The sequence below is a fragment of the Colobus angolensis genome, unplaced genomic scaffold (assembly GCF_000951035.1).
Source record: "Colobus angolensis palliatus isolate OR3802 unplaced genomic scaffold, Cang.pa_1.0 Scaffold328, whole genome shotgun sequence".
Lineage (NCBI taxonomy): Eukaryota > Metazoa > Chordata > Mammalia > Primates > Cercopithecidae > Colobus > Colobus angolensis.
The window spans coordinates 1,670,816-1,685,395 of NW_012116577.1; the positions used below are offsets into that span (position 1 = coordinate 1,670,816).

General features: G+C 35.3%; 1 protein-coding gene across 5 annotated transcripts in view; it reads left to right on the forward strand.

The window, feature by feature from the left end:
• Positions 1-14,580, forward strand: part of PTPN13 (protein tyrosine phosphatase, non-receptor type 13 (APO-1/CD95 (Fas)-associated phosphatase)) — a 226,789-nt gene that overhangs the window by 64,481 nt on the left and 147,728 nt on the right. For all 5 annotated transcript variants that reach the window (XM_011951790.1, XM_011951791.1, XM_011951792.1 and 2 more), the window contains exon 3: positions 10,708-10,886. In XM_011951790.1, the coding sequence (XP_011807180.1) occupies positions 10,708-10,886 (179 nt within the window). The remainder of the gene's footprint in view (positions 1-10,707; positions 10,887-14,580) is intronic.

Here is a 14,580-nt window from a genome sequence, read left to right on the forward strand (position 1 = left end):
GTTTCTCTCTGGAAAGATATATATATTTTTTCCTCTGGAAACTAAAAATATACTATTCTTCATTGACCTTTTCATCCAGTTCTCCAAAAATGAAATAAATGCCAGTCACCCTTGGTATTATTGATGTTTCTGTCTTTGTATAAATTTCAGGCCCTTGAAAGTAAAATGAAATCACTGAGTTATTCTTTAAATTCTGTATCTGCTCCTCTTACACCCCCACCCCCAAGATTTATGCAGATTGCAGAGGTGGAAGAAAAAAGATCTCTTTTGAAACTTTGTCTGCACTTGCAAAAAATAAAATAAAAAACCTGCTGCTTTATAAAAGTCCTTTACTGTAAAACTTTTTTTTATTGGTAATTATCTCTGTTGTAGTTTATTTTGTCTGGCAAAATGTAATTTGGCAGCTGTAAAATCTACAGAGGCTATAATGAAATTGTTAGGTGGCAACAGAAATACTAGCATTTTAAAAGGCTTAGCACATCATTCCAAAATTGCTTTGACAAAATTGTTAAGCTAACAATAAGATCAAGTTTTTAAATATAATTTACCATTCATAGTTAACATTTTTATAGCTGCTTTAACAAGATGGTCAAATAAGATATGATTGTTATATTTTTATTTCTTATTTATTTATTTATTTATTTGAAACGGAGTCTCACTCTGTCACCAGACTGGAGTATGGTGGCGCAATCTCGGCTCACTGCAACCTTTGCCTCCCAGGTTCAAGCAATTCTCCTGCCTCAGCCTCCCAAGTAGCTGAGACTACAAGCGCGCACCACTACGCCCAGCTAATTTTTGTAATTTTAGTAGAGATGGGATTTTACCATGTTGGCCAGGATGGTCTTGATCTCTTGACCTCATGATCCACCTGCCTTGGCCTCTCAAAGTGCTGGGATTACAGGCGTGAGCCACCGTGCCCAGCTGTTATATTTTTAAAAAGAAACCACTTTTAAGCAAACTGTCTTTTAGAAGTCTGCAGCTAAAATATTACATATACATAGAGTAGTTTTGCTACTCTTCAGGGTACTCTTCAGGGAAATAAAAAAATGGATATGAATTCCATGACCTTGAGGTACTGGTTGTATGCCTAATGCATTTGTATATCAGACAGGGTGAGAGATTAAAGGTGCTCACCTCATACACTATGGATATTTATTGGATTTATAGAAAGTGTTGGATTACAGGCACTTACCACAGCTACTTGGAAGCAGAAGCAGGAGGATTGCTTGAGCCCAGAAGTTTGGGGATGCAGCCAGCTATGATTGCACCACTGCTCTCCAGCCTGGGTGACAGAGTGAGACCCCAACTCTTAAAAATAAATGAGTAAATACAGAAAGTGTTACAGAAGAAACAAAATGCTTAGGAAGTTCATTTGTAGTTTATTTTACTTTGGGAATGAGATAGAAAAAGCCAAATGAAGTTAATGTTTAATTAAGTGGTGTAGGGGAAAAGAAATGTCTTTTTCTTATCCATTGCTAGGTTCATGGCTGAAGCCCCTGTAATAAAAGACAGATTAACAAGAGAAAAGCATACAAATTTATGGTATATAAGTTTTATGTAACACAAGAGCCTTTGGAATTGAAAACCCAAAGGAATAATTAAACCTGTGGGGGGTTTTGCACTGTTTGGTGGAGAAGTGGATGGGATTGAGAGTATAATTTGATAATAAAGTGTGATCTAATGGTAAACTGGGGGAAACTTAGCACAGCCTTTTTGATCAGATTCTTCTTTGTGTCCTTGTGTCTTCAGAGATGAGGATGTTTCTTTCCTCCAGCTATACAAAGGGCACCTCTTGAATGAAGGTCTTATGTCCTATTTCAGAGGAAAAGGGTGGGAGAAGGTCAGAGAGTGACCTTCCTGCTTCTGTGGTTTTCTCAAATACCAGGGTGCCATAATTTGGGGCAGTATGTTCTGAACCCCATCAGTGGATAAGGCAATTTATTTCTAAATGTCAGTGGCAGTCTCAATTTGGTACTCTTTAATCAGCTTCCATATTATAAATAGAGAAGAGCTATTTAGGTCTCATTTGTAGTCTGAAATTACTGATAGTTATTCTGCCTTTCTAATAAAATGGCATAGCTATAATTTGGATAAAATAGTTACTTGTAACACTTTCCAGCTTGCTGTATCTCCTGTAAAATGCCTTACTTACAGCTTTGTAAGCTGCAAAACAAGCAAACAAAAAGCATCAGGAAAGAATATAAAGTTATACATATCTCATCTTATTATATATTTAATACCAGTTAATTGACATATAATTGGAGCAAGTACAAGGTCAAGAAGCAACTTAATTAGTGATACCATTTTAATGTCCCTAATGAGAGCAGTGGTTTTTATTTGCATGTAGGGTAGGTTGGTACACATATTGGAATCTCCAGGAAGTTATTTAAAAATACTGTGTAGATTCCCGTGCTCTGTCTCCAGAATTCACACAAAGTCCTCAGTGGATCAGAAAACAGAAAGCCTGCATGGTTTCTTAATTACCTTAAACTCCCAAAGTCAGACATTGTAAATAAGTTTGTTTCAGTATTCAAATAAGCCAAGCTGACTCTTTTCTTAAATCATACTTGAAAATGTAACTAAAAGAGATTGGAGAATAAAGATCAAGAGTATTCTCTGGGTGAATAATTTAGAGTTTCTGGTATTTGAAAGTTGAAAGAAAACTTTGCTTTTCTTGATAGTGTAACTCCAAAATAGTTGTGTGTGTGTGGTCAGCAAAGTCCAAATTAGTAAGTTATTCTCAAGCAGGGCAGAAGGGCAACTTTAAAAGGTTGTGGATCTGTGTGGTATAGATTTTAAATAGGAAACAAAATCTTTTTCTTACAAATATTTCAGTTAGATAATTATAATGGCATTGTACCTGATCTTTAGGGAAATTATAATTTGTATCCTTAAACCACTTTTATTCTAGAAGAAATATGTGAAAACAGAGTTACAAAAACTTTTTTTCAGTATTTTGGCATATAATTTTGAGAGAGACAGTTTTTATTGATGGTAAGCATAAAGCAGTTGGTGGAAAAGGTGGAAGTGAAAGGCAAATCAAAGAGGAACCATAGTATTTCAAAAGAATAAAGTGAGCAGCTCCTCAGCATATGATAAGAAAGGAAGGAGGAATGAAAGGAACTGCTACTATTTCTTTCATGCTGCTTGAATCAGGTGGCCAGGCAGGCCTGCTGAAGAAGAAAGCAAGAGACCTGCTTCCCTCTATCCACATTGTCCAATCACTTAAGCTTTGTTACTTTTAATAATAACCAATTTGGTTTTACTAATATAGATTGTCTGTATATCACTTGTTTCATTAGTGTTTTGTTGCCAAGTAGCGTAGTTCTGGAAGTACATAACAAAACACAACTACTGAAAGCCTATTTGATCAGTAGCCATACCAAGATTCCAGTGGTTGTGGTTTGGGCAAGCAGCTTGCTTGTGTTTAGTCATTTTAAAAAGAGAGAAAATGTATGTGTTTGTGTGGCTAATGTCATCATTAAGAAATAAAAATATCTTTTATCTCCTATTCATGAAACAGACCAATTTGGAGTAACAAGTTTGCATGATTTCATGTTATTAGAATACTGCAACTTGTATTACAAACAAAATTTCTAAAACTATGCTGATACTGTACTGATAATGTGCATTCAAATAAATGTCTTCATTTAACAAGTCATGTTTTACCTAAAGTTAATGACTATGTATAGTAAAATACCAATTTGACAAATGTAGTTACTCAATAAGTACTAATTGGTTTGATCATCAAATCTTAAAGCAATTGTTCTAAATTGAGGATCTATACTAACTAGGAATGCCATGTAATAAGTAATAAACAGACTACTTACAAAAAGGATATTCCCCAAGAAATTAATTTTAATTAAAGAACAAATTGATATTTGGGGATACTTTGTACCTTAAATCATTTGTATTTCTCACGTTTTTTTCTATGTAAAAGATGCCAACAAAATTTCCCAAAGATCTAGAATAGAACAGTTTGAGAATTAAATCTATTATTCTGAAACTACAGTACTTGTCATGGATGATACGCTCTTTGTCTTCTGTGGGGGGAAAATGCTAAGTAGGTGATTGAGGACAAATTCAAGGAGTGAATTTTCTTAGCTGTGTAGTCTACAACTGGTATCTTTGAGACAAGGTTTATTAAATAATAACAGTCACCACTTTTATATGGCACTTACTGCTGTATGCCAGGAACTGTTCTAAGTCTTTGGTTTTGGTTTTTGTTTTTTCATTAATCCTCACAGCAGCCTTATCTATGATGTGACAATGATTTTTATAAATAAGGAAATTCAGGCACAGAGGTGCTAAATAACTTACTGAAGATCACTGTATAAACCCTAAATATCAAACTTGGGATTTGAATCCAGGGATTCTGGCTTACACTGTACTGTCTCTCAGTAAAATAAGACTACATACTTAAATTACTGAAGTCAGCTACTATAAAAAGAATGAAATGAAGCTGACAGTTTCTCTGATATTGAAGCGGCATCGTTGTCTGGGGTAAATACACGAGGTTCGTAGACTCGCACCAGGAAGATTAAGGACAGGGACACACATAAGGAGTGAGTTTAGGAGCGGAGGTTTTAATAGGCAAAAGAAAGAGAAAGGAGAACAGTTCTCTCTTCTCTCTTCTGTCTTCTCTCTCTTCTCTCTCTCTCTCTCTCTGTCTGTCTCTCTCTCTCTTTCTCTCTCACTCACTCTCTCTAGAAGAGCAACTTAAAAAGGTTGTGGACCTGTGGTATAGATTTAAAATGGGAAACAAATTAATTTTTGCAAATATTTCAATTAGATAATTATAATGGCATTGTACCTGATCTTTAGGGAAATTATAATTTGTATCCTTAAACCACTTTTATTCTAGGAGAAATATGTCAAAACAGGGTTACAAAAACATTTTCGTTTTTCTAGAGAGAGAGAGTGAGAGAAGAAAAAGAGACTCCTGAAATGGAATTCTAGCCTGGAATGGGAGTGTACCAAATTTTATAGGCAGGCTTGAGGAGGCGGTATCTGATCTATATAGGGCCCACAGATTGGCTGGACCAGGTGTGATGTTTACATGGTGCATGGTGAAGTCTGGCCACCCCGTCCAAATCTTATTATGCAAATGGACTTTCCACTTGGCCGGCACCATGTTATCTGCTACTTGCTGTACAGGTGGCTGGCAAAGAGAAGGGAAGATGGAGCCGCCATTTTGAACATGTCTAGTCCCAGGTAACCTTTTCCTATTGGCACAGCTGCCAGTATTCACCCGTGCAAGCTTCCAGCTTGTTTGTCTGTCGGCAGCTCAATTGTACAGGCTGCTCTGTTAGAAAAGAAAATGGTTTTGGTACTGCTTTTCATTAAAGGAAAACCTTACTGAGGACTTCCTTACTCTCACTATCTGCCTAAATAATTCCTTTTTAACTCCTATATCAGTATCTTTCCAAATCTTCTAGGTGAGTTTAGGGATCTGGGTGATTAGCAAGGTCTGACCAACTACCACCAGAATATAAATTCCTCAGAACCAAAGGCTCATAGGAGTTTAGTAAATGATGTTGCATGATTAGCTATACCAAGAAAACTTACATGTAAAATGTCTTTAAAGAGACTATGATTATCAATTTACGTCATTGTAGATATCAATTTCAATCGTTTACACAATTTTATTTTCAACAAAGGGTTGCTATTCTATCCTGTATGGTATTAGACAAACAGAAGTTTTTTTAAAGTAGTAACAAAACTTTTGAGGAATTAATACAGCTTTATTTTGTAATCAACTTCTAGCATATACTACAATTTCCAGTGAACCTTAAATAATTTATCACAAAACTTACTATCAAGAAAATGTTAAGATATAGGGGAACTATTCTAAACCTTTTATTTTCTGTTTGTGCATTGTTATACCAGATTATTGATTTAACAATGTATATATTGTATGAACATATGGACTGAATTTTTGAGAGAATTCCATATTATAGAGGGACTTTATCAAATCCTTCAGAGTTTGGAACAGTGGCCTCTGCATACATTTTTGCCAGAAACCCTAACAGAACATATAAAATAGGAAGACTAATTTCTTGTGCTTGAATAGGCAAAGGGATTTTTCCGATCAAAATGGTGTCGTTGTCGTTCTGAGTCTCAAAATGATTTCCTGATACTTTTGATTAGTGTTTCCTTACCATGTTTGTTGCCTATTTAAGATTATTTCCCTGATTTTTAATAGTATATGTGGAAGATGAAAAATAAGGGGACAATGTAAAGGAAACGGCAAGAACCCTCAGGGAAAAAAAATGGATGAACATAAAATGATCTTAGTTTAAAAGAACATTGGAAAGAAGCTCTAAGGTGTTACATTGCATATCAAATTTCTGCTTATCCTTAACCTTGCCTCTAGCTGCTTGAAATTCTGTTTAAGCAACTTTTCTGTGGAATGTTGGTAAAATCCATAATCATTAGACTACTGGAATCAATTCATATCAGATTTGCTCTTTCATAATAGCATTCTTGAATGCAGTTAGCACACAATTAAAACACAGTGAATGGAATTACAAGCTTCTAGAATCCATTTTTAAATATCATTTTGTTAGCATTTTTTGAAGGATTTTAAATACATTGCTTTAAATTTCTTCTTTTTAGTTAGACAAGATGAGTGAATTAAAGACTGATTCTAGCCACAACTCTAAATTCCCTTACTTTCAGGTTTGCATAACCCTTTAAAATTATTTAAAAATATTTTCTGTGGTTTCACTATGTTTTCTCAACAGTCTAGTACTTAAATGTCATGTGTGTGTTTAGAGAATTTGACAGCAGTTTGTTGTCACAGTTGCTTTAACTTTATTACAAGCCATTTAAAAATCACATTTGAATATATTTGTGTAATTTCTCATTTTTCTTTCTTTCTTTTTTTTTTTTTTGAGACAGAGTCTTACTCTGTCACCCAGGCTGGAGTGCAGTGGTGTGATCTCGGCTCACTGCAACCTCTGCCTCTCAGGTTCAAGTGATTCTCCTGCCTCAGCCTCCTGAGTAGCTGGGATTACAGGTACCCGCCACCTCACCTGCTAATTTTTTTTTCTTTTTTTTTTTAGTAGAGACAGGGTTTCTCTATGTTGGCCAGGCTGGTCTTGAACCCTGACCTCAGGTGATCCACCCACCTCAGCCTCCCAAAGTGCTGGGATTACAGGCATGAGCTACTGCGCCCAGCCTGTGTGTATTTTTTTTAACAAGCAAAGGTGTGATCCTTCTTGGTAATTCTGTTTCTCACTGCTCTTCACCATTTCTCTGCCCAAAATTCTTGCTGTTCTTTGTACAAACTTAGTAATTTCCTGACCCACATGCCTTTGCTTTGGCCATTTCTTCTTTTTAGAATCCTAATCTTAGCCATGGTCAAGTCTTACCTATTAAAGGGCCACATATAAAAAAAGAAATTAATTCTTTATTGTAGCTGAAGTAATTTGCTATCCTCCAAACTCTTTTTTTCCTTAGATACCTAATACTTTCTATCTTGTATTTATGTACATATTATCTCCCCAATAATACTTTAGACTCTATTAGCAAATGACCTGTAATATTGGGAAGATGTTTATATATATATATATATATATATATATATATATATATGTATATGTATATATATATGTATATGTATATATATATGGTGCTTAAAATAAAGATATACTTTAAATGTTCAATAAAAGCAAACAATATATTGTATAAAAGTTGAAATATACAGTTTCATCATTACACATTGTATATATGTACCAAAACATTACACTATACCCTATAAATAAGTATGATTATGTGTCCCTTAAAAACAAAATACAACTTAATAAAAAAGGAGAGATATATGTAGTTCTTAACTGAGTAATAATCAGTTTACTGACCTTGGTTGTGCTGGTAAGTGAATAAATCTCTTCATTTTATAGTGATAAGGAATTATGAATTGCTTTCACCTTTGGCAGTTTCTGATTGGTGCTCCCATGCTGAGGAGGGGAGAGCATCAGTCTGTAGCCAAAGATGAAGAGGAGGAATGCAGCAAGCTCTTTTCTGGTCTAGGTGGATACCAGAATCCACAGTGACAGGACAGGCAAAATTTAGGCTTTTGACATTTAGGCTTTTAGGTGGCATTCAGGCCTCTGTGTTAGCTGTGATCCACAATCATTTATAAATTTGAAGTGGTAACAGTTACACCCAAAATCATACTTTTGCCTCCAAAAGAAAGACAATCTGGAATTAGCCATGACAGAATCCCAGCTTCCTAACTTAGATTCAGGAATTAGGTACTAGAGAACTGGACAGAAAGTCTAGTAAGTAGAATTAATTAAAATAGTGGGATGGAGATTGGCAGTGCTGAGTAAAAGAAGTGTTAGAGGGAAGTTACAGCACCATACATGCATCAGTCTCCAAGAGAAGAGGAAGAATCTGGAAAAAAAAAAAAAAAAAACCAAGAAGGAGCAGCCTTCATGTTGGCATACCCCAGGCCTCAGTCCCCTTGGTCTTCATTTCTTTTCTATCTTAATTCTTTTTTTTTTTTTTATGACCTCATCAAGTCACATGGCTTTAAATACCATCCAGTAGGCCAGCAACTCCCAAAATATATATCTGTAATTATGATTTTTATCCCACATTTCAGATCAAATTGCCTAATTGACATCCCCATTTGAATATATAACAGATATCTTAAATATAATAGGTCCCAAAGTTCTAATTCCTGCCGCCACCTCCTAACCCCCACCTCAGCAGCCTGCACTATTTTAGACAATCTCTGTTGATGGCACTCTGTCCTTCCAATTACTCAGATCAAAACTTTGATGTCATCCAGAGTCTTCTTTTTCTGAGTCTTCTTTTTCTGTCATTCCACATCCAATCTGTCAGGAAATTCTGTTGTCACTACCTCTAAAACATCTTCAGTTTCCAGCAGTTTCTCACCACCTCTGTTGCCACCACTGTGCTTATAGGCCATCATCATCTCACACCAGATTATTACTGCATTGCCTTCCCAATTGGTCTCCCAGTATTTGTTCCCCTTAGTTGATAATTTGACATAAATTGATTTTAGATTGTTTTATAATATCTGTGACATGAAATCACGGTTTTGAATGGTATCTTTTGGCAAGGGAAATATTGTTTTGCTTTGTCAGTTCTTTTCTAGCTAGATTGTGTGTTCTCTGTGTATGAAATAACTAAGGGGCGGCTTTCAACAGAAAACTTGTACAGTAACTGTAAAATACAACAGCATACACCTAAGACTGTGAGCTGTGATGATTAATTGAAATGATTCATTGAAATGTATTTGGCAATAACAATTGTGAACTAAGTTTCAGAAGTCTGATGTATGATTGGTTAAGGCTTTGAGGACCATTGGTCTATAACATCACTTCAGTGCAACCTAAGATGTGGTGACTGATTAAAAGATGCATTCAAACACATTTTTCTTCTTTGACACCATTATTAAAGACATGTCTCAGATTCATAAAAATGTAGATTTTTAACCTTCAAAGGAGGAATGACTCTTAGTAGTTTACTTTTTAATCATAAGTCATATTGTGATCATGTTGATGATAGATAGAGGTTAAAAAGTCAGAATGATTCAGTTCTGATAAAAAAAAATTCAGTTCTGATTGTTTTCAGGAAAGTGTAGATACTGTATGATAAACTTTTGCATAAACTTCTGTCGATGTCTTATCATTTGACAGAGTGATATCAGTATAACTTATTCAGATTGAATAATGGAATTTCAGTCATAGGCCTTTTGTGATTTTTCTATAGCTGTTATCTTGAGTCTGTAACCAAGTTCACCTAGCAGTTTTCTTAAAACCTGTATTAACTTACTTTTGAGATGAGGGACAAAATGAAGTTTATTCTAATCAGTCTGTTTTGTTGAGCCTAAAGTACAGCTTTACTTTTAGATGGAGGCCTGCTGGTGTCTAGGGAATATATTTTTGTTAATACTCTTAGGTGTGAGCTCTTGGACGTCTATACAGCCAAGCATTAAAACAAACAGTTAAGAGACCTCATTGATCATATTTGGTAGTACAAAACAAGCTGCCTGAAATGCTAGTGAAATAATGAACACATGTAAATAAGATAAAATCTAAATTCAAGCAAAATATATACTTTGACTCAAGACATTTCATTGTAGTTAGAAACCTTGTGAATGCCTAATAGGAATTTTCAAAGGAATTGATTTCTATCCATTTCAGGACACTATAGTCTAAATCGGAATCCTAACTTGGGAATCTATAAATGGCTTATAAGTAGATCCATAAAACTTCAGAATTTATACAGAGCTTTATATTTATGGGCAATGTCCTTGAGAGAGAAACCACACCTTTCACCGGTTTCTTAAAGGAATGCATAATTCATAATAAGTTAAAGAGCTATTAATCCTTATCCTATATCTATATATCCCTGTGATAAAACATTTGAACCAAGTTTAATTCTTAAGACAAACAATGAAAGGGCTCTATTTCTAGTTTCTAGGATCTGCTATCCAGATTTTGAAAAATTAAGCCAAATCAAGGCATTGTTGTTAATAATGCTACCTGTTGTATTTATATGAATCCCAGTCTTTTTGTAGCATGTTGATTTGGTATATGTTAACTACTCATTAACATCTATACAAATAGGCTGGATTATCCATTGAAGTGATTGCTGTTTCCTGTGATTATAATTTTAAACAATTTTCTTCCTCTTTTTTTTTTTTATTTTGGTGCAATTACAAACCAGTAAGCCTAGCTGATCCTGCTGCCCTTGGCTTCATCATTTCTCCATGGTCTCTGCTGTTGCTGCCATCTGGTAGTGTGTCATTTACAGATGAAAATATTTCCAGTCAGGATCTTCGAGCATTCACTGCGCCAGAGGTTCTTCAAAATCAATCACTAAGTTCTCTCTCAGATGTTGAAAAGGTAACTGTTTAATTTTTTTATTTGGGTGGGGATAGGTCAAATAAAGATAATGGGCTACCCTGTTTCAACCCTCTGAAAAATCTATTGAGTTTTAAATGATCATGTATTCCAAGAAGTTCAGTTATTTTATTTAAGAATCCAAAATAGTTTTATAAAGATTTATAGATCTGAGAAATATATGAAAAAAGCCATTGTTTAAGTGCATGTTTACAAATACTTATTAAATACCTGCTATGTATAAAACACTGTGCCCGAGGAAGATATAGAAATAACTAGAAAGTTGACCCTGATTAACATGTACAGAACAATCTATAACAGTGATCCTCATCGTTTTTGGCACCAAGGACTGGTTTCATGAAAGACAGTTTATCCAAGGATGGGGTGGTGGGGAGATGGTTGTAGCATGAAACTGTTCCACTCAGATCATCAGGAATTAGATTCTCATAAGAAGCATGCAGCCTCAGTCCCTCACACGTGCAGTTCATAATAGGGTTCGCATTCCTATGAGAATCTAATGCCAGCATTGATCTGACAGGAGGCAGAGCTCAGGTGGTAATGTTCACTTGCCTACCACTCACCTCCTGCTGTGCAGCCCGCTTCCTAATAGGCCATGGGAATGGTATGGGGCTGGAGGTGGGGGTTGGAGACCCCTGATCTCTAATATGTGGCAGGATGAAATAAATGCTATGGAGAGTGATAGTATTTTGAGAATGTACAAGATGAGCGATTAATTTTTAGTGTAGAATGATATCACAGAGAAGGGGTGGCATTTGTGTTAGGCTATGAAGAATAGATAGACTTCAGATAAATAAAAATAGGTAGAAAGGGCATTCTACTCAGAGTAATTGGTATGGGTAATGACAAGGGGTAAGAAATTGTCCACTGTGATTGGGGAATGGTTGGTTAGACTGGCTAGGCTAGAACATTACTACCTAGAGGGATGTGGGTAAAGGAAGGAAGAAAGATTCTAGGTTAGAAGGAGGACGATTTTTGAATGCCAGAACTTGAGGCTTTCTTCTTAGGCAGTGGGGATCTATCATATTTTTAGGAGCATGACTGATGTAATTTGTGATTTTGGAGGTTAAATTTGACAAAAGTAGATAACTATGGGAGAAGGAAGATTTTGTGAGACTCTGATTGGGAAGTTGTTTTGTTTTGTTTTGTTTTGAGACAGAGTGTCGCTTCTTTGCCCAGGCCAGAGTGCAGTGGCGTAATCTTGGCTCACTGCAACCTCCGCCTCCCAGTTTCAAGCAATTCTCCTGCCTCAGACTTCCAAGTAGGTGGGATTACAGGCACATACCAGCACACCTGGCTAATTTTTGTATTTTTAGTAGAGACAGAGTCTCACCATGTTGACCAGGCTGGTCTTACACTCCTGACTTCAAGTGATCCGCCTGCCTCGGCCTCCCAAAGTGCTGGGATTACAGGGTGAGCCACCGTGCCTGGCCAAGGAGTTTTAATAGTCTGTGGAAAAGAACTGAAAATGGCTTAATGATTTTTTTGATGGCATAATGAAGAAGTAAAGGTTTATAATAGAAGTATCCAGTATGACTATAGTGATATAACTGACTTCAGACTAAGACCTAATTTTATTGTCAAAGTTATGAAAAAAATTTAGGCATATATATTGTGTTTTATAGCAGACATTGGGTAATTGTATTATATAGCAGGCTGTGGGTAATTTAGTCCTATAGGGTACTCCAGATAATACAGAATTGGCTATGAACATTCCCATGTATCGTTCCACATAAGTGTAAAAATTAACCTAGTAATTTCCTAAGAACAAAATTGTTAAATCAAAAATATACACATGTTAAACTTCAATATACATTGTCTAATTGCCATCTAAAGGAATTCTACCAATTTCTTTCTACTGACAATCATACTTTTGCTTTCAGAGATTGAATGTGTATGAGTGTGTGCGTGATGACTAAGCTAAAGGAAGGCATCTTGATTTGAGCCGTCAATTATGTATCTGAAAAAAGACTGACAAGAATTGGTAGAGTGAATTCTGATTTAAATTTATCTACCTTTGATATTCCATGAGCTACTTAAGAATTTTGAGAGGTACAAGCAACCATTGAAAGGAGATGATAGCTATGAGGTAGGGGTAATGCTTAAGGCATTAGACTAAAAAATTTCCCATTACATAAGATGAAGTACTTGAAAAGAACTTTTTGATATTACAGAGTAGATATGGTCTTGGTCATTGTTATGTATCATAAAAGTATTCAAGTGTAGCAGTAATGTTTTATTAAGCTGGATGGTATATATAGAGTTATTCATTTTTATTATTTAAATAGGATGCGGTCCTTCTGCACCCTGTATGATTCATTTAATAATCTTTTAAAAGAGGGATTAGAACATTGAAAATAGGTATGGTATGTGTGCATAGGTATTATGAATTCTTTCTGTAAGCATTTAAAATCCACCATACAATTTAAAAAGTGCTTAGTAGAAATTTGAGATGCACAAGTGCTTTTCTGATTTTCTGAGAGGTTTCCCAATTTGCCTTGTGATGTCTAGACCCCCAAACAAGTTAACCCTGTGGTTAGGAATAACTGTTAGAACACATGTTTCGGAAAATGACTAAAGTCACTTTATTATTTTACCAAGTGTTTAGAAGCAGTGTTGGGGATTAAATGGGTGTGGGGTTGTCGCCATTATCATGTTAAAGTTGGTTTCTTAGTCTGTCTAATTGGAACTTCTAGCTTCCCCATGCCTCAAAATCTTAAGAGTAATTTTAAATACAAAGAAAATCAAGTTTCTTGATCCTATTCATAACATGAAGCAAAGGTCAGAAGAGTAGCCATATATTCTAGCACAGTATTCTGGTTTTAAAATGGCAAAGGCATTTTGAAAACGAGGAAAGTAGCTGCACTTAATGACTTTCATGAGTTAAGAATATGCTATTAACTAGCACTCAATAAATGTTTGCAGTTGATGACATATAAATTTTTTTATAATGCTCAGTGCCTAGCACTCTTGATACATGCAAATGTTCTCTTCATTCAGAGGGACTTACACTTAAAAGTGTTTTGTAAACTGTACACGTTTGTATGAAAAAACTCTCTTACTATATCAACTATGTAAATAGGCATTTTCATTTATTTACCTTAAAACTTTACTTTTCAAGATAACATCCCTTTAAATGAGTATACAGGTTTATACAGGCCACACTAAGCTTTTTATCCTCTGGCTTTTCCCTTTTATTGGGTAATGTTCTACTTCCTGCTTGCTTGGCAGAAGGTGTATTTATTTGACAATTTTTTTGAAGTCGGTTTGATGGAATGGAACTTGAATCAAGTTCCTGTTGTGCTTTCTGTTCAAAAATATTGATGTGCACCAGAGATTTGTACTATGTCTCTGATAAATTAATCTTGTTTATTGCCACTAATTTGTAGTCTAAATATCAAGAATTATTGCTCTCTGTGCTTTTTGAAAATCAAGGATCATCTTTAGAAGGACAATAACAGTAAATCTACTTACCTAAGCTTAGCAGAAGCCTCAACCGAACTTGACCAAAAAACAACCAAATGCCCTTAATCACACTTTACCGTACATACTTTGTGTTAAATCCTGTTAATCCATTCTCTGTCCCGTTTTCATTCATTCATAAATTTGACAAATGTTTGTTATATACCAGGACCCTGTACCAGTGAAGAAGAAACTCTAGGCTTGTCTGGTGACAGAG